The sequence below is a fragment of the Dreissena polymorpha genome, chromosome 1 (assembly GCF_020536995.1).
Source record: "Dreissena polymorpha isolate Duluth1 chromosome 1, UMN_Dpol_1.0, whole genome shotgun sequence".
Taxonomy (NCBI): Eukaryota; Metazoa; Mollusca; class Bivalvia; order Myida; family Dreissenidae; genus Dreissena; species Dreissena polymorpha.
The window spans coordinates 186,692,124-186,719,961 of NC_068355.1; the positions used below are offsets into that span (position 1 = coordinate 186,692,124).

A 27,838-nucleotide genomic window follows, 5' to 3' on the forward strand; every position below is an offset into this window, starting at 1 on the left:
ATCAATAGAGGTCATCTGCGAGTCATGATCAATCTACCCATGAAGTTTCATGATCCTAGGCGTTGCGTTCTTGAGTTATCATTCAAAAACCATTTTACTATTTCGGGTCACCGTGACCTAGACCTTTGATCTAGTGACCTCAAAATCAATAGGGGTCATCTGCGAGTCATGATCAATGTACCTATGAAGTTTCATGATCCTAGGCTCAAGCATTCTTGAGTTATCGTCTGACAACCACCTGTTGGACGGACCGACCGACAGACCGACCGACATGAGCAAAGCAATATACACCCTCTTCTTCGAAGGGGGGCATAATAAATAAAACATTTAACAACTTAAGGGCATCAACTCACTGCTGGTGCAGATCTACAGTTCTCTCCCTTGTTAGTTTCAGCTAAAATGTTCTTCATGTTGCAATACGAGGACATGGAAAGGCTGTGTCACCCTCACATTGCTGGACTTTGATTTGATTGAGCCTTTCACTACTCCTTTGTCTTCTGTGATTAGCAGTTGCTGTAACATTGAGAAAACCAATATAAAGTCTTTTGAACTAGTAAATTAGTAATACACCAGCAATTTTTTTGTCAAATTGAAACAAGATGTGTTTGTGAAACACTATGTCCACCTATATGACGTTTGACCTTGAAGGATGACCTTGACCTTTCACCACTCAAAATGTGCAGCTCTATGAGATACACATGCATGCCAAATATCAAGTTGCTATCTTCAATATTGCAAAAGTATTCATAAAATAAGCGATTTGGGCCACATATATTTGACCTCTCACCTTGAAGGATGGCCTTGACCTTTCACCACTCAAAATTTGCAGCTCCACAAGATACACGTGCATGCCAAATATCAAGTTGCTATATTCAATATAGCAAAAGTTATTGCAAAATGTTAAAGTTGGCGCAAACAGACCAACCAACCAACAGACCAACCAACCAACCAACCAATCAACCAACAGACAGGGCAAAAACAATATGTCCCTCACAACTATAGTGGGGGACATAAAAAGTATCTGTACCACAGCAATGAGGAAAATTAGCGTAATAATATCAAACATCGGGAAAAATCTATTTTTTAATTTGGGAATTATAGGTCTTTTTAATTGCATGGAACTTATTTGCACAAATCCAATCAAAATATATTTTTTGACATGCGTTTTTGTTGAAATGTTTGTTTCAGTGCTCATTTTATTAGTCCACTTGCATATAAGGAAGTGCCTATTACGTGTACTTTATAGAGATGGAAAGAAAAGGCTTTTTTTCACATAAACCTTTGAGTAAAAATTATGTTACAGGCCATTTGCCCTTAATAACTAACATATTACAATACTAGTTTGCCTGTACTTTGATGACGCCCATAAATCTATATTTTCATAGTTACCAATAACAAAACAATATTTGTCCAAGTGTTTTTAAACATTAACTGTGTTTGATATGATATTTTGTGAACAAAATGTGGCTCGAAATTTTCAATTTTGTGAAAAAATGAGTAGCCAACTCTTAAAAAATGGCAAACTATGTTAAATTGGGAAATTGTGAGCTACTATTAGACTTGCTCAATATGTATGTTAAATTTGCATTTATATGTACACCGATGTCTCAATTACCAGTTTTTAATCATAGTGGTTTTCATACCATATTTGTTCTAATCAGAATTTACAAATACCAACAGACTGGAAGCAGACTAAACTTGAGCCATATTCCGGACAACTGGGCTTAATGAATATGTATAGGACTACATTAGCCTGTGCAGTCCACACAGGCTAACTTGAGACGACACTTTCCACCAAGACATGATTTTTGTTTAGAAATAATTTCTTTAAAGCGGAAATTTCCTCAAAAATGGAAAGCATTATCCCTGATAATTCTAAGTGCGCACTGCACAGGCTAATCTGTGGATGATACAAAACATGCATTAAGCACCCTTTTCCCATAACAAGGCTCACCTGGTATCATCTTGTACAACTCTGTAACAGACTGTAGGGGGATTTACTTTGAGCCTCATTCCTAGAAAACAAGGCTTTATAAAGTGTGCACCAAGTGTCTGCCCAGATAAGCCTATACAGCCACACAGGCTTTCAGGGACAACACTTTCCGCTAGACAAATTTCTTTTACTTTACCTTCAATTGGGAATTTTAGGAAGTTGTTTGGGAAAAATACATAGTTCCAGCATTTGTTATGGGGCCGATTTTGGCCCCTATAATTGACAAAACAAGAGCTGTCACCATAGGATGACTTATGTCCCCCTAAAAATGCTTGATAGAAGTTATGAGCTTTTTTCGAAACCTAAACACAGATTTCGAAACCTAAACGCGGACCCTAAGTTCAAGGTCACAGGGGTCAAAATTTGCGTGCTTATGGAAAGGCCTTGTCCGTATACACATGCATACCAAATATGAAGGTTATATCTCAAGGGACATAGAAGTTATTAGCTTTTTTCAAATCCTAAACGCAGATTTCGAACCTAAACGCGGATTCTAAGTTCAAGGTCAAGGTCACAGGGGTCAAAATTTGGTTGCGTATGGAAAGGCCTTGTCCATATACACATGCATGCCAAATATGAAATTGCTATCTGAAGCGACATAGAAGAGCATTTTTGAAAATCTAACGTAAAGTGTGACGGACAGACGGACGGACAGTCCTATCACAATATGCCCTCCTTCGGGGGCATAAAAATGTCTAAGACTATCAAAATAAATCAGAAAGCCACATAAACTAAAGAGCGGACAACATGCTTAATCCTTGAAATGCACTAAGTGACCCCGTGACCTAGTTTTTGACCGGGTATGACCCATATTCGAACTCGACTTAGATATTGTCTTGATACAACTTCTTACCAAGTTTAGTAAAGATCAGATGAAAACTACTTCAATTATAGAGCGGACACCATGCTAAATCCTTGAAATGCACTAAGTGACCCAGTGACCTAGTTTTTGACCCAGCATGACCCATATTCGAACTTGACCTAGATATTGTCTTGATACAACTTCTGACCAAGTTTAGTAAAGATCAGATGAAAACTACTTCAATTAGAGAGCGGACACCATGCTAAATTCTTGAAATGCACTAAGTGACCCCGTGACCCAGTTTTTGACCCGGCATGACCTATATTCGAACTTGACCTAGATATTATCTGAATACAACTTCTGACCATGTTTGGTAAAGATCGGATGAAAACTATTTGAATTAGAGAGCGGACACGAAAAGTGTGACTGACCGACCGACGGACAGTGCGAAAACTATATACCCCCTTTTCTTCGAAATGGGGGCATAAAAACAATAACACAGTATACACATCAAGAACTTAACACCTCCTTGCAAACAGGCTCTATAGAACCAAGGCATTCAATGCTTAACTAAATATCTCACAACTTTATACAAACTCAACACTGTAAACATGATACATAAAAGAAAAGACCCAATTTTAACTTCTATGAAATCATATCATATTCTTGTCCACTTCATATTTAGCATTTTTAATACAGAGGTAACACTGTAAAACCATTATTATGCGTTTGGGGCTATTTATTGTTGATTTTAAGGTTTTACCGATCCACAAATTTATCACAAACACACAGGAAATGAACTGACACAAATTCCTCATTTCTTTTTTCAAACTGAGTAATCCACACATTAACTAATAATATGTCCATGAAATACTTTTGTAATCACCAAAATTTGATGAGGAGGAATATCAATGATTTTGCAATATACAAACGATTTAAGAGGATATTTTACCATACAATGTATGTACATTTTAATATACAAACAATTTAAGAGGATATTTTACCATATTTACAATATACAAACAATTTAAGGATATTTTACTTTATGTAAATTCATTATGTTCTTCAGAGTGAAATGACATTATGACGGTGCGTTATGACTCTTCAAGAAAAAAACAGCAATTAAGTCATTAATAACGAGATTTAACAAAAATTGTTTTAACCCTTTTCTGCATAGATACCCATAATCGCGTCTCGATTGATTCCTTATTACATTTGTATGAAACCATACTTTTTATCTATTACTGCCAACTTACTACTTTTACTGTTGCTACTCATTACCCGATACTCCCGTATATTCCATTATTAAAAGGACATTCTGATAAATATTTACGATTAAAGTGCTCAAAATTTCCAAGAAACACAAACATTCACCATTTGTTGTCAAATTTTGGCATATATGTTACTGTGTAAAGATGTGATAAAAAACGTCCAATCTGGGCGTTTTTTTCCACTAAACACGCGTAAATTGTCTGACGTGATGTTCCTGTTTTTATGCATTATAATTATTATATCTCAATCAAATTTCAATTAGATATAAAAGTATATAACTATCATAAAATGATTTTATTCATATCATTTGATATATGAGAAAGAATGATATTAAATTAGTTTTTCCCAAATCAATTGACTTTTCACAGGAAAATATTCCAAACCCACGATGACATTTTTTCCCCAAATGACAAAGAAAAGGTCTGACAAAGGGTCTATGTTACCTTCTGCGTATTCAGGTCATTCTTGTCCACCACATCCTCAGCATCGTTGTCCTGACTCAGCAGCCACTGTAGCAGCAAAATAGCTTGATGTATTTCTTGTATGTATATTTAGGACTCAAACAAATTCATAAAAAATGTAATTAACACACACACGATTATATAAATGTAATGAAACTCAATAACAAATTTTCAACAGCTTTAAATATGGCAAATTAATAAATCTTACATCAAGTGTTACCTTTCTGTAAACATTGCGTACAATATCAATATATACTCCTCCAAACAATATATACTCCTCCAAAGATTACTTAAACAATGTCATATTTTATTAAAAAAGTATTCACCCATATACATTTCTTACATGGCATGGTGTTTATAGAAATGAAAGTCTATAAATAGCATCTGTTGCTTTGTACATGTGCATATATGTACAAATATTACATGTTCAGTTCAAATGCTTTGTTTTTTTATGCAAAGTTTACAAGAACTAATTCTAGGACCATAATGACACAAACGTTATAACAACATAACATAATATTCGTTAGATCTAATGTTCAAAACAAAAACCCTCACATTGTGTAATCAGATAACAATATGTGCACATAAATTATTTGTATCTTTAACTACACACACAATGTTGTATTGTAACATCACACACTACTATGTTCGTATGCTAACCAACACATGGTCATTGAAATACTAATCACTAATTACAACAACTAATACATACATGTACACACTATTCCACTCTGAACACCAGGATGTTGTCGTCCCAGTACTGTCCCACAATGATGGATGATGTGGTGCTGCAGTAGCAGACTGACTGTGGCCTCCTCACTCCATCCTTCTGAGTAGCCAGCGTAGCCAGCTTACTCTCTCCCTCCCAGCCCACCTGTACTACAGTGTGGAAATGGTCTCCACAGACCAGCACCTGGCCTGCAGGGGTCACATGTAGACCACGTAGCCACCCTAGTGCTGGGTCTGAGTATGTAGCCAGGAGTGTGCCATCCCTGGCCAGGGTGAGAAGCTTGTTCTGCTGTAAGCTGGTGATGTACAGCCTGTCTCCTGTGGGACTCACAGCACACTTGTATACTGCAAAACAGAGTAACATCAAGATATTGAATTACTGTCAATGTTAAATAATCTTATTAAACATACTGCAGTGACATTGTATTACGCATATGTTGCTATAAAGAGGCCTTTACACATCTGAAATATATGCATACATTTCAATGATTCAATAGTTAAGCGTGACAATAAACTTCAGTAGCAGAGCTATTGTGTAAACGTTTGACATGTTGAAATGCGACTGGTGAGTAAAATATGAATTGAAGCAAAATTACACAGATGGAAAGAATTACACATACAAAAACAATTGCTCAGTTCAATCAACAGGTAAACATATTGTACATGTACAATCATTTAACAACCACAAAATTAAGACAGGGTCAGAAAGTGTCTCTCTCCCAGGAACACAGTTTCTATTTATAGACATGTCATGTAGTGACAGTCAAAATACTTCATTACTCATGTTTATAAATCAATAATAGTGAATCTTCTTTTGGCTACAATGTCCTGTAGCATTCAAAGGGCACATATGAATTATATATCAAATATTTTATAATACATCAGCGGGTTTTCTGCTATTACATCTGAATTTTATTTTATAATCATCTCACAAAGTATATTACTAAAATTTATAAGATTTTTTTTTCAAAATAATAAGATAATGGCCTAATGGGTCAATATTTGTTGATTAAAAAAATAAATCCCAACTCGGTTATTTAGTCGATAAAAATTCCCAAATTTGTCATTGTATGGATTTAAAATAACACAATTTGACTAAACTCCTTTTCTCAGAATGGCTAGAAAAATCCCTGTACATAATAGGTATGTTATCAAGATGAATTCACCATGATTCTTACCTGTGTCATAAGCAGATTCATCTTCATAGAGTCTGCAGAGCTGTTTGCCATATAGTGTGTACTTGAACAGAGCAGTACCAGAGCAGATAAACAGTTCTCCCTGATGGCAGGCTATACCTGTACATCCATGTTGTAACTCAAGCTTCCTGCCAAGAGTGAGCTGGCTCTGGGTGACTGTGACAAACTTGACATTATGTGTTTTGCTAACATAATCATTCACAGCCACAGCAACCTCACTGGGTGTGATCTGACACATGTCCCTTACATATACAGTCACATCACAGTGACTCACCACCTGGTACTGCTGGTTCAGCAGCTTTAACCTCTTATTATTCCAGTCTGCGATCAGCACCTGCCCATCAGTCAGAACACATACGCCTGTGATACTACATTCACCTGAATCACTTGGTATTCTCACATTGTGCTTAGCATTACTCTGGAAATTAAACGCCTTGCCTGACTTTCCCAGCAAAGTCAGTGCCTGCTGTATTATATGCTTACATTTTATGCTGGCTATAAGGCAGAGCTGCTTATGATCTCCAATTTTCTCAACAATTTCATGGAAATGTGACAAGTCATTGTGAAGACTGGTGCATTTATGCATAGAACTTGTAACTGACCCTTTAATGCTTATAACTTCATCTCTCATCTCGTTAAGTTCCTTCGCAGTAATATTATCAAATTCATTCACGATAGAGAGAACACTCCTACACATCTCTTCTTTTAAATATTGCTCATTTCCGCCTGATGTTCCCACAGAATTATTATCACATTCATCTATAAAAGTATTTAAATTGCCACACATTTGCTCTATCATAACTTCCCTATGTTCATTGTATGTTCTCTGCAATGACTGAATGCTGGCCTCCTGACTGATCTGCAGGGTTTTAATTTCCCCCAGGACAGTTTCCAGCTCCACTGACAGCCCCTCTAGGCCTGAGGGCTGCGTGTTGGTCAGCTCCGAAATCTGGGTCACTTTACTGCACTGGCTGAAATAAACAAGTAATACATGTACATACCAAGGAATAGTCAGTGATATTATGAAATGCTTCAAACAAGTATAAAGTGTCAAATAAAAACATACATGGACAATAAATTAACGCTTCTTGGGCTTAATATGGGGTATATAGATTTGCACTTTTCCATCCATCTGCGTGACTTTTCTGTTGTATATAACTCCACATGTATTCCTGCAACTTAACAAGTACAGTAACCAGGCATGTGAGCTAATGCGCACTTCTATATGTTGTTTCTGTTGTTTTCATCATAATTGTAGTAATGTCTTATATTTATACAAAAATGACATTTTAACATATGTGCAGTGTAAAATAAACAGTATTGCTTGCTACAAGAGGACTATCACTTTACATAAATATTTATCATTGTGTAATTTTACCCACATGCATAGTTTGATATGTCTTTTTCAACATACCCAGAGTTATGGCCCTGTTTAGCAAAGAAATCACATTTAAAATTGTGTTGTGAGTAACTCAAAGAGTACAGCTGATAGAGGGATGAAATATTCTTAAAGTATAGCCCACCATGTGAAATTATGCACCTTGATATTTTTTTAAAGTTTTTTTTTACATAAGAAGAGTTATGTGACAATCCCTTTAACCAAACAATAATAATTTTTCAATTGTGAGAAGCGTTACTCAAATAGAGGGATACTTCTACAGTAACATAGTAATTGTCAGGTTAACTTGTGCAACTCCATGTTTGTTCATAATTTAAAGAGATTTGTGCAGTTGTGGGACAAATTGGATTGTAGAGGTATCCATGTACTAAGAATACATTTCTAGTAGTTAATATTGTTTTCAGTTTTAGTATCATTGTACACCTTGACCACACTATCCATAATAACACATGCAAGAAAAGATCATTAATGCTCTTCCATCCCACAAAAAACTAGCATGACGTATATTTAATGTCTATTCCCAAACTCAGTATGTCCAGTCTAGCCTGTGATGAGCGACTTATGACATGCGACCTGGTCTACTATCTCCCAATATTTGTTGTTGTTATTTAACCTCTTTTGATTCTTTTGCTTTTGTTGTTGTCATGTGATCTATTTGTGGAAAAGTAAAGACGCCATTGTTAAATGTTTGAATGGTCAGGTTAGCGTGTGCAAACAATATGTTTGTTCAAAATGTTCCTAATGATTCTTGAGTTATCATCAGGAAACAATTTTACTGTTTAGAGTCACTGTGACCTTGACCTTTGACCTAGTTACCTGAAAATCAATAGGGGTCATCTGCCAGTGATGATCAATGTACATATGAAGTTTCATGATCCTAGGCGTAAGCATTCTTGAGTAATCATCCGAAAACCATTTTTCTAAGTTGAGTCAACGTGACATTTTAATTGTCAGGTAAACTCGTGCAACTCCATATGTTTCTTCATATTTTTTTGACATTAATGCAGTTGTCTTAAATGGGTTAAAATTCAATGATTAAATGCATTTAATAATAGCAGTACTGTAATAAAACTTTTATCATCATTGAAAATCTGCTTATAATATTATTATGGGTATAACAGGAACTAAAACTGACTACTAAATCTTTATAATTTCATGTTATAATCTTCTGTGACCTTTGACCTATTGACCTTAAAATGGATTGACCTCTTAATTTTCCTCAATGTAAACATAAAACATGTAGCCTGGCTGTAGGTCAAAGCATTCCCTAGATATACTGTGGAACACAATTGGTCTACGGACCAACAGACTAAAGAACAGATGCAAAGCAAAATAACCCTGCTTCTTACAAACTGGTCCTCTATTTCTAAATAAAGTCTGAGTATTAACATTCTAGCCTGTGATAAGCGTCTTATCAAATGCAACCCAGCGATTTTTCTTCTTCTTTATAAAGTACCTATAAAAGGTAAACTTTCCCAATTGAAGAAAAACTACGAAATTCCAAATTGCTGTCTGAAAATTTCCAAAAAGAAAGGCAAAGTCATTCTTTTTTTTTAAGAAGTGCATTTTCTGCAAGTTAACAAACAAGTACAAGAGGGCCATTATGGCCCTGTATCGCTCTACTGCTGAAAAAGGCTGAAAATATTCTTGGCGTGTGCAAATACTTAAATATAGGCCCTATTTAAGCAAATGTACACTTTTGTGACTCCCTGGGCTAGGTCAAATTTAACCCCAGGGGCATAATTTGAGCAAACTTTGTAGAGGACTACTGTATCTCACTACATACGAAATGTGGTAGCCCTATGTCCTAGAGTTAAGGACAAGAATATTTTGAAAGTTTTCAGAAAATAAGCAAGATATAAGCGTACACTACGCGCCCCGCGATTTTTGCCTAAATCACCGACCACCGCTTTAGGGCCGACATGGCAAATCGCAGTGATTCGCCGCAAATTGCGGTGAATCCACTCTGTGGTTGATTCACGGTGATTTCACTGCGACCATCTGGCGATAAAGATCAGCTGTAGAATCATTGCGAAAACACCGCAAATCGCCTTGATTCGCGGTGACAACTAGATTTAAATTTCAACTTATTAACTAATGTCATCACTATTGACGATCACATTAGATCGCGAAAATGTATTCCAATATGAAAATAAACACCGTACTTGCTGAATGTCGAATCCTGATTTTTACAAACAATATCTTTATTTGTTGAAATAACAATTGTACAGTACGGCTCAAGCAAAACCAACAAAATTCGCGGCTACAGATTCTTTTGTTCTCGAAGTTTCTCCGCAGCCACAACAAGTATTCACTCCGAAAGAAACAGGTACAGATAATAACCTGATATTTTTACTTCGACGCGATTGTTTTAACATTTCGTCAGCTTCTCTGCATACTTCATACAATTACCATCGGATGTCATCTGTCAATGATTGTGTAGGTCAGTAACCATACCGAGGAAATTTTTATAGTTTAATATCGGAAACGAGACTCGCTTTAAACGTCGAAATAAACGATATCTATTTGCTTGAGAATTGCTCAAATACACAGACGACACATATATATAAATAATGTTGACCATTTGAATAAAATCAAATGTTGGTTTATTTGCAAAAATTAATACTTTCACTTCGTCCTGATTTTCAGAAAATGACTTACATGTGCATCTAAATTTAAATTTACACATTGCTTCAGGTGATGTACGCTTCTCCAATCGCCATTGGGCTGCTAGATCTATTTAATAAAATAGAAGCGTGTAAAATTCATTTAATGGAACATTACTAATCGTTTGTCTTTACAATTTCTCGAGCAATGTTGAACAGCCTATACTTTTGAAAATGGAAGCTGTGATCGTTCGGAATTATCGTTATTTTAAATGTTTCAAACATAGTTTGTTACACTTAAAATTAGGCGGTGAATCGTTTGATTTGGTGGCATTCTGTTTCATTTCGGACCCCATGCCTCCGTAGCTCAGTGGATAAGACGCCTGCGTTAAAATCCAGATCTCCCTGGTTCGATATCGGGTCGGGGCACATACATGCCAGTCATGTTTCAGCGGAATGCTGACTGACAAATAAAGGCTTAGCTCGGCATTAAGACGTGTTTGTTTGTTTGTTTGTTTTGCAATTTTTCAGATCATAATCTCTTTGCTTTATTACTCGAACTTGTTAGTTTCTGACCACGTGTGCTACTAAATGTAACCATAGGACTGTGTATTATGGTCCATGCAAGCTGCTTGGACCCGTGTTGAATGATCCTTAAATGTTAGATAAGCATGTGCACTGTTGATTAAGTTGGCAGGGCTCAACATTAATGTAGCAACCCCAGCTAATTTTTCATCAACATCTGTTTTTAAAGGCAATTGCATATTTGAAAAGAGCTCTTTAAGAGCTTTTCAGAACAGTTTTTCTTTTTAAAATATCTTAAAAAATAAAAAAGTTATAGAAATTTGAATATTGCTAAAATGCGCACAAATTCTGAATTTTCTCCCTATATAAAGTGAACAAGGAAGCGCGACATTCGCGGCACCGGAAATTCAAGTTCATACATTTTTACATAGTAAAATTGCCATAACTTTTTTTATTTTTAGAGATATCTTCATGAAATTTGGAACATTTGTAGATCAATGTATACTCTGTTCATTAAAGTATTATAAACCCTTTTAGTTATTAATACACACATGGTAATGATCAACACATTTAGGAAGCATATACATAATTTTATTAGAGACATAATTTTATTAGAGACATTATCTTTTTTTCGAAAGGCATCAGGCTAAAATATCTACAATTAACACATTTATTCACTCAAAAGCAATATTGGAATTACTTAAAATGGAAACAGGTTTTTAAAAGCAAATTTAACTAATTTAGTCTTAACTCTCTAATCAAATTTTCACAGGTGTTTGGGGGGGGGGGGCGGGCGGAATGTCTTTTCATCGTTTTGGGACGGGGACATGCACACATTCTATAACTTTCTAATCCTTGAAATAAATCTATGAATATTTCTTATATATGTTATATATGTTGTCTTTTGTAGGTGCCTATTTCACATTCCATAACCATTCAAAATTCAAACAGTCGGGCACAAATCCAGCAGAAATTAGGAATTGTTTCTGAACCGTCTGAATGTCTTCTCGTAGAGGCCATTTGTACTGGCCAAGTTTTCTGGTGGTAGTCATGAATTTAACCACGAAGTTTTCTTTATCTTTAACTTCAAAATCCATACCAGGATACCAAGCATCCTGGTATGCAATTGCAACATATGCATTACAATTTAAAATTCTGCATTTAGATTCATCAAGTCTTTCACATTTTTTCACCGGGCACTTTTCTTTAAATTGACAAGTTTTTTTTCTGGTCACATGTTCTTGAAACTTTGGTTTTGACATATTTTTCTGTTGATGCTTTGAATGAAGGGTTAAGATGACACAGTAAATTGAACAACACAGTTGAAATTTCCCCATTTTTTCTATAAAAGTATTTATTTCAAGAATGAGTCCATTCTTCTGCCTGTTTATAGGCTACAAGGTTTCTGCCTTCTTCTAAAGAGAGGTTGTTATACCATTTTCATGACATAATGGTCCTGGGTAGTCTGCCATTGACTTCCTAGATCTACTGAAAAAAAGGAAAGAAAAGTCAGACCTACATCATCAGTACATGTATAAATCATGTTAATATGCAACTTTTACAGTGCAAAAACATTCTCACAGGCCAGTGGGGATATGCACATTTGGACAATTTCTACAACGTCGGGGCAAATTTATCGATTTAATCATGTCAACGATTGTTTAGATACTTAAGAAAACTTATTTTCATACATATAATTTACGGATAAAAACACCTTTGAGGGCATTTCATAACAGTAACACGGGGTTGGTTTTCCTACGATTCGATCGCACGAGCAAGTGCCCGTCCTTACATCGAAATTACATATTTGCACTGAAATAAATAATTAATCGAGTCAAAATCAAGGTTTCTAGAACTCACCTTTGTATTTAGAATAAAGTTGAACCACATGAAGATGTTTTCTATCGGTAACATGCTCAAAATTGTCGATAGAAAAACGTGTTTACGATGCGTAATCAGTTAATCAAAATGGCGGTCAAAGGTGAAAAGTGAGGTCGCCGCGTGACCGGAGTAAATTTGAATAAATTACTACGTTCGGCTTAAAATGCGGGAGGGTTCCTATTGTTTCCGACAAAAGATTTTTATATCAAATTAAACTTCAGAACATTCCCTACAATATGATATATGATGCATAGTTCGGAAATCAGTACTTTTTGTAAAAAATCGGCGACACTTTAGGGGACTATATCTTCGGTTCGGATGAACTTAAAAATTTGCATCAAAGTCATGAATGGAGGTCGTGACCTTTTCTAAATGGATTCGTCAATATCATTAATATTCATAAAGTTTAAGTCACCCGTGAATAGGAACAAAGAGTACATGTGCCACGCGCCGAGTGCATGAAAGTTGATAATCACGCGCAACAGCGAAAAAACATAATATTTATTGTTTATTAACAGATAAAACTGGGTTATAGTGGGTAAAATACAAAAGTAAAACATGCATTTTGTAGAGAATTTTATTAGCTTTAAAATGAGACCAATTATAAAAATATTCATTCACAAATGTAATTTTAATCTCCAAAATGCCACAGGCGGTGTAGACTTTTCACAGTTTTCCAGATAAAATGTGGGATTATCGGAGATTATCTGGGGTTGCTACATTAATGGTTGTCCTATTGCTCCTGGCAAGTAAAAGTTGGGTCCAGGCAAGTTATTTTATAATCTAGTTGTCCGCCTGGGCAAGTGCAAAAAAGAACAAAGAGCATTTAATTTAGACTTAAATTACACTTTAATTGCTCTAATCATTTTGTTAAATGTTCAAAAATCAAAAAAGGTTTTGTGGTGTATCATTTTGATCTTTATTAGAGGTTTAAAGTTAATGTGATATTTCCTGTTTGGGCAAGTGGCTTTACGTTCAGGGCAAGTAATTTTTTAAGTTCTTGCCCAGCAGGGCAAGTTGGTTTTTAGGTTAATGTTGAGCCCTGGTTGGTTTGTACAAAAGTTCTACTGAAAACCGCCGACTGCATCTTTGTTTTATTATCCAATCGAGCCCCAAACATCCAATATCCGGTGTATTACCAGAAACAAACTTAAGATAAGCACGCATTGTCTGTCAAAACAATGATTGTATAGCTGTTAACATTTTGAAGTAGCTCACACAGTAAATTCCCATTATGCTCTCAGAGAAAGACTTAAATTGCTTAAAACATTTAAAATAACGATATTTATTTTCATTAGAATTGCTAATATATATATATATATATATATATATATATATATATATATATATATATATATATATATATATATATATATATATATATATATATATATATATACATATAAAAGTTTGACAATTTCAATAAACAGATATTGGTTTATTTTCACAAAATAAACTCACTTTCTTGATTCCCAGAAAATGATGTGTACATGTTGCATTTAATCTAAATATAAATAAAGTTGTTTATTGGTCGTTGAAGAAGATCATGAAATGAACATGACACTTAAGTGTGTAGTCAGTATACAATACAATAATTGTTTCAATAATGAAGGAACTTAGTGCAACGGTTACAATACAGCGTGTATGACATTCTTTAGGACTCTATATCATCAATATTAACCAGAATTTGCTTTTAAAATGGAAATAGGGCATATGCGGGATTATCGAGCAATGGATAAAGACGGAAGAAGTTGGATGAATGTGATTGAGACAGTTGAAACGTATGTACCGGTATCAGGGAATCGAGAGACTCGGAGAAAATACAACGATTACATTCAGCGATTTTCCTCCTTCTTTATAAAGTACCGGTAAACGGTACTTTCCCAATCGAGCAAAAATTCCCAAATTCCAAATCGGCATCTGAAAAAATCCCAATCCGCGTCCGAATTTTTTCTCAAAACGATCGAAAGTTTCGTAACAAAACCCAACTTTCGGCAAGCGAACAAAGGAAATCGTATAGTTGTGTGTAACTACGCGCTCGATTAATATCGGGTTTTATTATTCAGCGCGTTCAATCAATAGAGTCGTTACTGTTTGCGGTTCTTTTGTCAGGCAGCCAGCGTACTGTTTGACGTCGGTTTGAAACCTTATCGTAGTTTAAAATGCCCTCCAGCACTGCCTCTGTGGAAAGGTTGTTCAGTCTAATGAACAATCTTTGCACGACCAATCGGAACCATCTATCACAGGACACATTGACAGCTCTAATGATGCTGTGCAGAGAGGGATGCCAGCAACTGAGTGATGATCAAACATCAAAGATTGTTGAAATTTTCAAAAAAATGAAAGCGAGAGACATTGCTTTATAAGAGATTAAAACAACTAGTAATTGATTTTGTGTCTTCTATATAATATTTTGTTATTTATATCAACTTTATTACTTTAAGTAATGGTCATTAAGGCATGCCTGCAAATGATTATTTTAATGGGCATGTTCAATTTAGTTTGAACTTTATGATGCATTCAATAAGACCCAAACTTCACGACGCGATTTTCCCAATTTAAGGATTTCACGACTCGATTTTTCCCAATTTTGAGGTTTTCACTACTCAATTTTTCCCAATTGGACCGGTACAGGTACTTTTCCCAATTGGACAAGGAAAATCGCTGACATTACAATCAGTTATGAGTTCTCCATGGCTTCAAACTGTTAATTGCATACCAATAACGCAATTATCACTCTTCCAGTTGCGGTATCATACAGCTAGCTAGGTGCAAACACTGTTTTGTTTTATACGCAGCATTTAAAAAGTAAAAAATAACCTGTCAGGGACATGGGTGTGAAATACATGTTGAAATTTAAAAAAGGCTACTCACTTATATCTACCAACAATGTTAATAATCCCATATTGCTATAATCTTTGTGAAGATTAGACATGTACATGTAACGTAGGAAAATCGTTCTTCACTGCGTTGACCGTGAACGGGGTGAATCGCGGTGAATCACCGCGGAGATGATATTTATAGCATACACGGTGATCATGCTCGACCTAACGTGATGAAACGCACGAGATCGCGATAATTTTTCACCCAAAATAAATAATGACCACAGAGTGTCGGTGATTAGGCAAAAATCGCAGTAGTGTAATATGTTTGTAAAAGCATTCGAACATAATATACAATAACACTTGTCATCAGCAAAATTTCAATAGCAACTTATATACCAATTATGGCCATACAACTTTTGCAGTTAGCACTTTGAAGGTTTTTTTTACCTGACGGTGTCCTGACCCGAAAAAATGTTATCCTTAAACAATTGACATGTGTTGAAAACCATATAGCATATCCCTTTATGCTATGTACTTTGTGGAACAATTGTTTTAATGTATGAAACCAATTTGTGAATAGTATTATCTGTCTACTCCAAATTAACATTGACCAACTATAAAAAAAACTATTTTGGTAATAAATAATATTTATTTCATACAATATTTGTCTGTAGAAGCGTAGTGTTGAGCATCCGCTTACAGTTTACAGTTTTTAAATTATACTATGTTAATATGACAGAAGTGGTTTCATTTTTTTTAGATGCTTGATCTACATTACAGCCAACGCAGAACAAACATAATCTGCGGCTACATGTACGCCACGGCCCAAAATTTAGTTTGCGGCGGGCGTGTCGAGTGTTCACGGGCGTATTGCTGAGGCACTTGGCATCGATCTGCGCAATGACGCAGTCTGTTTTAACCTCGCCTACTTTCACAGAGTAAATCCGCCGCATACATACGCGGCAGATTGAGTGAAAAGATATACACCTACATGTACATTTGTGTAGCATAGAAACCTAGATTTATGCTACTTTCATATTAATTATTTTCACGTTTTAATAAGCGATATGGCACTAAGTGCGCTTCAACAAATTATCGTTGAATAAATTACGCACAATGTTAATGTTTCGTTTGATTCTGAAATGAGCTTTCTTAAATTTGTAATCCGCAACACACTTCCGAATTTTAATGCTAATGCTACATTAACAAATTCTAGCGTCAAATAAACAGTGCTAAAATATCCTTTGTCTCCATAAAAAGCGCGCGAAAATTATGCAGACATGTACAACATTGCATGGAATGTTTGGGTGTATTTTGTGTTGTATAAAAACATTCATCACGTCAGGCGATTTATGCGTGTTCAATGGGGGAAAAAACCGACCCGATTGGGCGTTATTTCATCACACCTTTAAATGGTAACAAACGCCAAAATGTACTTGATACTTAAGAATAATTGCGAATGTGTGTGTGTCTTGAGCACTTTTATCGTAAATATTTACCGGAATTTCCTTTAAAACTGGAATATACGCGATTATCGGGTAATGATTAGCGATATCACCTGTATAATATAAACAAATGAAACTAATTTATATACACATAGCCAAACAATAGTTATAACAAGGGCTGTTTGTAAAACATGCATGCCCCCCATATGGGCTGTCCGTTGTAGTGGCAGCCATTGTGTGAATACGATTTTTGTCACTGTGACCTTGACCTATGACCTAGTGACCTGAAAATCAAGGGGTCAACTGCGAGTTATGATCAATCTACCCATGAAGTTTCATGATCCTTGGCATATGCGTTCTCGAGTTATCATCCGGAAACCATTTTACTATTTCGGGTCACCGTGACCTTGACCTTTGACCTAGTGACCTCAAAATCAATAGGGGTCATCTGCAAGTCATGATCAATCTACCCATGAAGTTTCATGATCCTAGGCGTATGCATTCTTGAGTTATCATTCAAAAACCATTTAACTATTTCGGGTCACCGTGACCTTGACGTTTGACCTAGTGACCTCAAAATCAATAGGGGTCATCTGCGAGTCATAATCAATGTACCTATGAAGCTTCATGATCCTAGGCCTAAGCGTACTTGAGTTATCATCCGGAAACCATCTGGTGGACGGACCGACAGACCGACCGACATGTGCAAAGCAATATACCCCCTCTTCTTCGAAGGGGGGCATAATAAAAGTGGGACTTCAAAATTTATGTTTGGGACGTCCAAAATTTATGGTTTGGTAGTCAGGACTTCCAACCTATACAAGAGGGCCATGGGCACTAAGGCGCTCACCTGAGACCCAAAGGAACTAAACTATTCTGGGAAGGTGGAGTTCAAAATAACAAGGGCTGTTTGTAAAACATGCATGCCCCCCTATATGGGCTATAAGTTGTAGTAGCAGCCATTGTGTGAATACGTTTTTTGGCACTGTGAATGGTGGTGGTGGTGGTGGTGGTGGTGATGGTGGTGGTGGTGGTGGCAGAAGAAATAGTAGTAGTAGTAGTAGTAGTAGTAGTAGTAGTAGTAGTAGTAGTTGTAGTAGTAGTAGTAGTAGAGTAGTAGAAGTAGTAGGTGGTGGTGGTGGTAGCAGAAGAAATAGTAGTAGTAGTAGTAGTAGTAGTAGTAGTAGTAGTAGTAGTAGTAGTAGTAGTAGTAGTAGTAGTAGAAGTAGTGGTAGTAGTAGTAGTAGTAGTATAATATATTACAAGGAAGGCAAATCTGTAACAATAAATTAAAACATTGCATTTGTTACCCCTGTAGTGTATTACCTCCCCTGTCCTGCTTACATCTATTTTAATTAACAAAATTAAACATTAACACAATATTTAACATACAAAATATACAAAAAATCTCAAATTCTGATAATATTTTTACTGATTCACTGTATTTTACTAAAAGGATGATGTTTCATTGGACTGATAATTATAGATTTAGGATTACAGACCAGTTGCTTCAGTAATATTGTTCAGAGTGTGCCCTGTTGGCCGCGTATGCATTATTAAATTATCATTCAAATGAAAGTTTTCACAAAATAGGCAAAAACAAATAAACATGCAAAGTTCAACGAGCTCCTGCGGCCATGTTTTTTGACGAATCAAATTTCTTTGAACAACTTTTTCAGGGGAGCCTTCAAAGGTCATTCCTGTGAAATTTTTTGAAAATCTGATGAGCGGTTTCTAACAAGAAGATTTTTTAAGGTTTTTACCATATATGGTCATGGTGGCCATCTTGATTATGTGATCAAATTTTTTTTAACAATTCTTTTGTCCCATGACCTAGGGATGCTCCACATGAAATTTAGTTGAAATTGGCTCAATGGTTTAGTAGAAGAAGATGTTTACAAATTGTTTACGGACGGACGGACGCTGGACGCTGAGTGTTCACAATAGCTCACCCCGAGCTATCGCTCAGGTGAGCTAAAAAGCTAGCGGAAGTGCTGTTAATTATTAATACCTAAAGGAATATAAATGTGCGAGATACCTGTGAATTGTTCCAACACATGCAGAGCAGCACAGCTGACCATGGTCATGGCAAAACTGTGTCAGTGTTTCATCCGCATGCACCTCACACTTCCTGAGAAAATCCTCCACCTCCTTTGGAACTGGCCATTTCTGAATATCTCCCCTTCCGCATGTTGTATGTTTTGTAAACAACTGACTATGCAGGATAACACATTTTTTACAATAAAACCTTAAACATTGTTCACAATAAATGTCTGCAGATTCCGTAAGATTCTGCTCTAAACAACATGTGCAAGAAAAGTCTTCAACCATACGCAAACGTTTTGGAACCGAAGACAATGAACCTGTTGCCATTTTGTTACTGTTTATAATGTAAATACCTTTTTGTTCGTATCGTTCAAGTATATTTCTTGTGAAATATGAAAACAATAAAGCTAGTTCCAAAAGTTTATCAACCTTAGAAGTTAAAATTAACACTGAAACACGGATAAATTCAAACACAAGATGTACAATAAAACTTTTCAACCATAGGCCAACGTTTCACAACATTAGACAATGAACCTGTCGCCAATTTTGATACTCTTGTGTATGAAGTTTTACATGTTAAAGTACATGTAGTTAAAGTATAATTCTGTTAAAATAGTCTATAATACTGTAACCCGGATGGCTACGGCTGTGTTGTATCCCAATAAACAAGACATCATAAATAAGATAGTTCACAGTTCACTACATTTAATAATGTAGGAATGCTTTTCAGTCCATAATGAAATAAAATGTACATACAGACGAGAATTCAAATAGCAGCTAATCCTTCAGTACAAATCAGGATCTGAAATATATAAAACAATAAAATACTAAACAATAAAACAATAGTTCTGTTCTAGTGGCCTTAACATTTATTTTATATGACTCAACTACTCATATAAGATTCAGGTACAATAATGACAACAATATTCATAAATACACAAAACGCAGCATCAAAACCTTAAAAACAAGGGCTGTTTGTAAAACATGCATGCCCCCCATATGGGCTGTCAGTTGCAGTGGCAGCCATTGAGTGAATACGTTCTTTGGCAATGTAACCTTGACCTTTGACCTAGTGACCTGAAAATCAATAGGGGTCGTCTGCGACTCATGATCAATGTACCTATGATGTTTCGTGATCCTAGGCGAAAGCTTTCTTGAGTTATCATCCGGAAACCATTTTACTGTGTCAAGTTACTGTGACCTTTGACCTAGTGACCTGAAAGTCAATAGGGGTCATCTGCGAGTCATGATCAATGTACCTATGAAGTTTCATGATCCTAGGCATAAGCGTTCTTGAGTTATCATCTAGAAACCATTTTGCTATTTCTGGTCGCCGTGACCTTGACCTTTGACCTAGTGACCTGAAAATCTATAGGGGTCATCTTCGAGTCATGATCAATGTACCTATGAAGTTTCATGATCCTAGGCGTAAGCTTTCTTGAATTATCATCTGGAAACCATTTTTCAAAGTTGAGTCACTGTGACCTTGACCTTTGACCTAGTGACCGGAAAATCAATAGGGGTCATCTGCAAGTCATGATCAATGTACCTATGAAGTTTCATGATCCTAGGGGTCAGCGTTCTTGAGTTATCATCCAGAAACCATTTAACTGGTTCGAGTCAGTGTGACCTTGACCTTTAGTTTAAACCTATTTATTTTTAGCTCGATTGCATCGAAAGCCCAAGGCTTATATAAACGCTCTCGAGTCTGTTTCCTGGGCCTAGAACCAGTACTTGGTGTCTTTGGGGAGATCTAAAGAACGCTCCCACGGTGGGGATCGAACCCGTGACGTCCTGGTCGCTAGGCAGACACCATATCCATTACACCACGGCGACCTAGCGACCTTGACCTTTGACCTAGTGACCTGAAAATCAATAGGGGTCATCTGCGAGTTATGATCAATGTTCCTATGAAGTTTCATGATCTTAGGTGTAAGCGTTCTTGAGTTATCATCCGGAAACCATATGGTGGACGGACCGACCGACATGAGCAAAACAATATACCCCCTATTCTTCGAAGGGGAGCATAATACATTTTTGTATTTGAGGGGGGTATAATGTGGGGTATTGTCAATTATAAGATGATCTTTCAAAAATATTTTTTTTTTTATTGTTTTTGGGTGGGGAGGGGGGGCAGGAATTCTGGGTTGGGGCGTGGGGCATTGTTCGGGTGGAATCAATTGTTGTATTCAGTTAAGTGTTGTTTTGTCAAAGTATTAATAAAATCTTATCATAAATAAAGAAGTTATGGCAATTGAACTAAAATTTACTCTTGACCTTATGAGTCATGGTCATTCAAAGGTCAAGGTCAAATTGAACTTGGCAGGTACAGTACCCTCATAATGGTAAGAAAATATTTGCAGTTTGAAAGCAATAGCTTTGATACTTTAAAAGTCAAGTGGATCTAAACACAAAATTTAACAAAATATTCAGTAACTAAGACAACAAGAGCTTGTCACAGTAGTGCCAAATCCCCGCCGAAATGTGTTTGCTTGTATGACAACATTTGTTTTAGAGAGTAGAATAATATTTGTAAAAACAAATAAAGGGAGATGATTCATTATGTTCCGGACAAAAATTAACTTTGAAATTAAATAAAGGGATATAATTCAAACACTAAGGTAGATAGAATTATGGTTCTTAGTCACTGCACTTCTCCTACTTGCCATCTGTTTAAGTTTGAAGTTTCAAGTATTAATCCCTTCAGCAGATTTAGAGTTATGCTCCTGACAAAAATTAACTTTAAAATTATATAAAGGGGGAGATAATTAAAAAATTAAGGTAGATAGAGTTATGGTTCTTGGTCACTGCACTTCTCCTAGTTGCCATATGTTTATATTTCAAGTTTCAAGTAAATCCCTTTAGTACATTTATAGTTATGCTCCGGACAAAATTTACTTTAAAGTTATATAAAAGGGGAGATAATTCAAAAACTAAGGTAGATAGAGTTATGGTTCTTGGTCATTGCACTTTTCCTACATGCCATCTGTTTATATTTAAAGTTTTAAGTAAATCCCTTCAGTAGATTTAGAGTTATGCTCTGGACAAAAAATTACTTTAAAATTATATAAAAGGGAAGATAATTCAAAAACAAAGGTAGATAGAGTTATGGTTCTTGGTCACTGCACTTCTCCTAGTTGCCATCTGTTTATATTTCAAGTTTCAAGTAAATCCCTTCTGTATATTTAGAGTTATGCTTCGGACAAAAATGTACTTTAAAATCATATAAAAGGGGAGATAATTCAAACACTAAGGTAGATAGAGTTGTGGTTCTTGGTCACTGCACTTCTCCTAATTGCCATCTGTTTATATTTCAAGTTTCAAGTAAATCCCTTGAGTAGATTTAGAGTTATGCTCCGGACAAAAATTACTTTAAAATCATATAAAAGGGGAGATAATTCAAAAACTAAGGTAGATAGAGTTGTGGTTCTTGGTTACTGCACTTCCCCTAGTTGCCATCTGTTTATATTTCAAGTTTCAAGTAAATCCCTTCAGTAGATTTAGAGTAAAGCTCCGGACAAAAATTTACTTTAAAATTATATAAAAGGGGAGATAATTCAAAAATAATGTAGATATAGTTATGGTATTTGGTCACTGCATTTCTCCTAGTTGCCATCTGTTTATATTTCAAGTTTCAAGTAAATCCCTTCTGTAGATTTAGAGTTATGCTCCGGACGAAAATGTACTTTAAAATTATATAAAAGGGGAGATAATTCAAAAACTGAGGTAGATAGAGTTGTGGTTCTTGGTTACTGCACTTCCCCTTGTTGCCATCTGTTTATATTTCAAGTTTCAAGTAAATCCCTTCAGTAGAAATAGAGTAAAGCTCCGGACAAAAATTTACTTTAAAATTATATAAAAGGGGAGATTATTCAAAAATAATGTAGATAGAGTTATGGTATTTGGTCACTGCATTTCTCCTAGTTGCCATCTGTTTATATTTCAAGTTTCAAGTAAATCCCTTCAGTAGATTTAGAGTTATGCTCCGGACGAAAATGTACTTTAAAATTATATTAAAGGGGAGATAATTCAAAAACTGAGGTAGATAGAGTTGTGGTTCTTGGTCACTGCACTTCTCCTAGTTGCCATTTGTTTATATTTCAAGTTTCAAGTAAATCCCTTCAGTAGATTTAGAGTTATGCTCCGGACAAAAATTTACTTTTAAATCATATAAAAGGGGAGATAATTCAAAAACTAAGGTAGATAGAGTTATGGTTCTTGGTCACTGCACTTCTCCTAGTTGCCATCTGTTTATATTCTAAGTTTAAAGTAAATCCATTGAATAGATTTGGAGTTATGCTCCGGACAAAGTTTCAGCCGGACGGACAGACGGATGGACAGATGGATGGACAGACGGACAGGACCAATTACTATATCCCCTCCGAATTTTTTTTCAGCGGGGATAAAAAAGGGCCATCATTCTTACAAATGCTTGATACAATTGTCTGCTTTTGTTTATAGGTTGGGGTCATGTTGGTAAAGAAGTTTGCAAAATATGAAAGCAATATGTCAAGGGACAATAAAAATATTTGAGGTGGTACGCAAACTTTACCATAGATTTATCAATAATATGCATATTCTAAGTAACAAAAGGGCCATAATTCTTACAAAATGCTTGATACAGTTGTCTGCTCTTGTTTATAGGTTGGGGTAATGTTGGTAAAGAAGTATGCAAAATATTAAAGCAATATGTCCAGGGACATAAGAAATATTTGGGGCAGTACGCAAACTTTAACATAGATTTATAATAATATGCATATTGTAAGTGAAAAAAGGGCCATAATTCTTACAAAATGCTTGAAACAGATGTCTGCTCTTGTTAATAAATTGGGGTCATGTTGGTAAAGAAGTATGCAAAATATGAAAGCAATATGTGAAGGGACAATGAAATATTTGAGGTGGTACGCAAACTTTAACATTTGCACACTTACGCTAACGGGAATGGAAATGCCGACGCCAGGGTGAGTAGGAAAGCTCCAATATATATATTTTATATATAATAGTCAAGCTAAAATTAGTGAAAATCTCTGACTCGACCCCATCCCAACCCCCATTGGCCACTATCTCCTCCTACACTATTAGCATCTCAATATTTTGGTTAAGAGATTTTCTTCATCAGGGCTCAACATTAACAGTTGTCCTATTGCCCATGACAAGTAAAAGTTGGGTCCGGGCAAGTTATTTTATAATCTAGTTGTCCGCCCAGGCAAGTGCAAAAAAGAACAAAGAGCATTAAATTTAGACTTTAATTAGACTTAAATTGCTGTAATCATTTTGTTAAATGTGCAAAAATAAAAAAAGGTTTTGTGGTGTATCATTTTGATCTTTATTAAAAAATATGAGGTTAACAGTTAAATGTGATATTTCATTTTTGGGCAAGTGGCTTTACATTCAGGGCAAGTAGATTTTCTAAGTACTTGCCCGGCAGGGCAAGTTGGTTTTGAGGTTAATGTTGAGCCCTGTTCATAACCAGATCAATGGCCATTTTAGCAAAAAATAATGTTGTTTAATTGTGAGAAGCGTAAATACAAAAATTATTGTTGAAATAGGGTTCAATGTTAAGGAACATATTAAGCCTTACTTGCACATCTTCATATTTGTTTATTATAATCGTTTAACATTTGTACAGTTTTAAGACAAATTATATTATATGGGTATACATGTACATGTACGTAAAGCATAATTCTATGTGTTTGTATTGTTTTCTACTTTAAGTATTTGAAATCTTAACCACACTATCCATAATCTCATATGCAATCAGATATAATCAATGCTTCTCCACCCCACAAAAAGATGCTAAAGGCCCTTAGTATAATGTGGTCAGAAACAGCATTAGAGCAAATACATGTTTTAACTATAAACATTAAACTCAACAAGACTACTGCCAAGCAATAATTGTCCCCTACTGGCCCCAGCATTGTCAGAATTTTTCCACCATTGTCAGATTTTTTATATATTTGTTGCCATAGCAACCAGAATTTTTGACGTAGGAAGAAAATGAAATGACATGCATAATTTCCATATTGCCATTAATCCATGTTTCAATTTTCATGAAAAAATATGAAGAACTTTTGAAGCTATCGCAGGATCCACCATTTTCAGCAATATTTCTAATTTCAGCAATATTTCTAGTGTATTTGTTGCAATAGCAACCAGAATTCTTCACGTACATGTTGGAACAAAATGAAATGACGTTCATAATCTCCATATTGCATTTGTCCATGTTAAAAGTTTCATGAAACAAGAGATGTGTTTGTCAGAAACACAATGCCCCCTAATGCGTCGCTTTCAAGCCATAAATTTGACATTTGACCTTGAAGGATGACCTTGACCTTTCACCACTCAAAACATGTAGCTCCATGAGATACAAATGCATGCCAAATATCAACTTGCTATCTTCAATATAAAAAAATAAGGACCAAACTTTAACGAAGGTTAAAGTTTTAGGTAAGAAAAATACAATGATATTTGACCTTTGACCCTAAAGGATGACCTTGACTTTTCACCACTCGAAATGTGCAGCTCTGTGAGATACACATGCATGCCAAATATGAGTTGCTATCTTACTGACTGACTGACTGACTGACAAGACAGACAGACAGACAGACAGACAGACAGACAGACAGACAGACAGACAGACAGACAGACAGACAGACAGACAGACAGACAGACAGACAAGTGTGACAGACTGATGGACTCACAGACTCACGGACACACAGAGGGCACACCATAATTAAGTCCCCTCCGATGTTAAACACCAAACATTAAACCCCAGACCTTGTATTTTCAGAGAATACAATTTTTAATGTTATTTACTACATCAGTCAAAATAAATCATTTGACCCATAGGCTTGGTAAGTTTTGACCACAGACTCGTGATTTGAGCAAACTTTGAAGAGGACTACCATTCTTTGTTACACACAAAATATCAGTTTAAGAGAAGATTTTTTAAGGTTTATTTAGTTAACAATAAAGGTGTTTCTACATCTGATCACTTGGGGTGGAAAGTTTTGACCCCATCAACATGATTTGAAACAAACTGAGCAGAGAACCACTTAAAGTATTACATGCAAAATAACTAACAATCTAGGACCCTGTGGTTTTGAGACGATTTGGTCAACATGTATATACTCACTGACAGATCAACAGACCAGAACAACCTCACAAAATGCTCACAACTCTTGTATACCTGACTAAAAAAAGTACATGATATTGGCTTACATGTTTCAGATATTTTTACAAAGTATTAATAACGTCCAGAAGAATCATTACACCATTTAATATACATAGGTTCAGTTGTTCATGAAATTGTGTGCAAACACGAACAATTTCATATAATATTGTCTTACTTATTGTTAACCAAACTGCAAAAACTCAACGTAATTTAATCAAAGCGGATTTTTTTTGGATCTGTGTGCATGTCCCTTTATGATATATTTTAACTGTTTGATAATAGGTTAACTTGTCAACCCTTTAAAAAGGTTTCAACTGTTTTGTCAATTCTGATCATTATTTTCTGAGGTCTAACCCAGAAACTAGTTACCTGAGTCAAACAGACAAAAGGATGGACAGACGAGCATGGAGTATGACAGATATAATAAGCGGAGAATCTTGATTTACACACAAGTTAACTCAATTCCATCGAAACTGGAAATCAAACTTTATATTAATTATCAATAAAGTGATACATTAAGCTCCCACCCGGTTGGAGAACATAAAATATATACATTGATAAAAAGGTTTATTGTTTAATATAAGATGCAGCCTGAAAGCCAAGTCTGCGGACAGGTCATTAATTAAATGTATGTAAGTTTGTTCTATCTGCAAAAATGTTATAAATCATAGTCGATAATAGTTGACTGATTTTGTTCATTTATAGTTAAGGATAACATTAGAATGGGACAATGATTTAGGTTTTCTTGAATTAAGTTATTGAAGATTTGATTTACATCTGTATAGTTATTATTTAATTGAATTTAAAAATGGCATTATAAAATAAAAATCTTTTTCAAACAGTAAGTAAATTAACAGCTGACCAACAAATAACACGCATGTAATGATTAGGAAATAAAATTAAAGCAACTGCTAACAATAATCTCAATGACTAATTATGGAAGATAGTAATTTCATCATACAATACCATTATTTATAATAGTGATAAACAACATATTAATAATCAGGTACCTGTGATTAAGCTCAACAGATCTGGAGCAGCACAACTCACTATGGCTATTGCACAATATTGTTAATTTTTCATTTGTGTGTGTGATGCATGTTATAAGATAATTCTCCATCTTCTTAGGAAGTGGCCACTTCATAATTTTATCCTTTCCATAAGAAGATTTTTTAAAAAACCACCGCCCATGGTGTCTGTGGGAGTGAATACATGTTTTACAGTAAAAATCTGCATCTACTTCTGCAGATCGGTCGTTATCGCAGATTGTACAACATTAATATTTAACCACAGCAGAATGTCTTGAAATTGCATATGTCGCCATTTTGATAAGTCACTTTAAACAAACAAGATTTTAAAATCTAAAATCAATTGAAATATTTATGTCCAAGCATGTGTACAATAAATATCATACAAAAAAACACACACACAATGTTATTAAAAACAGGCAAGTAATACGAAATTTCGAACTGAACAGCAACCAA

At 35.4% G+C, this 27,838-nt stretch overlaps 1 protein-coding gene across 1 annotated transcript; it reads right to left on the reverse strand.

Annotated features, from left to right (window-relative positions):
- Positions 1-390: 390 nt before the first annotated feature.
- Positions 391-27,838, reverse strand: LOC127865076 (uncharacterized). The gene is made up of 5 exons (XM_052404964.1): positions 27,365-27,838; positions 19,173-19,982; positions 6,436-7,424; positions 5,298-5,491; positions 391-513 (listed from the first exon to the last, which is right to left on the reverse strand). Exons 2-5 carry the CDS (start codon positions 19,505-19,507, stop codon positions 391-393), a joined length of 1,641 nt encoding a protein of 546 aa, XP_052260924.1. The 5' UTR covers positions 19,508-19,982; positions 27,365-27,838.

Bases quoted from the DNA above. Each gene is read 5' to 3' on its own strand.
- LOC127865076 (XM_052404964.1), bottom strand. From the start codon at position 19,507: ATGGCAACAGGTTCATTGTCTTCGGTTCCAAAACGTTTGCGTATGGTT. The intron at 7,425-19,172 runs GTATCTCGCACA...TGTTTATTTCAG, and splicing joins TGTGTTGGAACAATTCACAG to CCAGTGCAGTAAAGTGACCC. The intron at 5,492-6,435 runs GTAAGAATCATG...CTACATACTCAG, and splicing joins TGAATCTGCTTATGACACAG to ACCCAGCACTAGGGTGGCTA.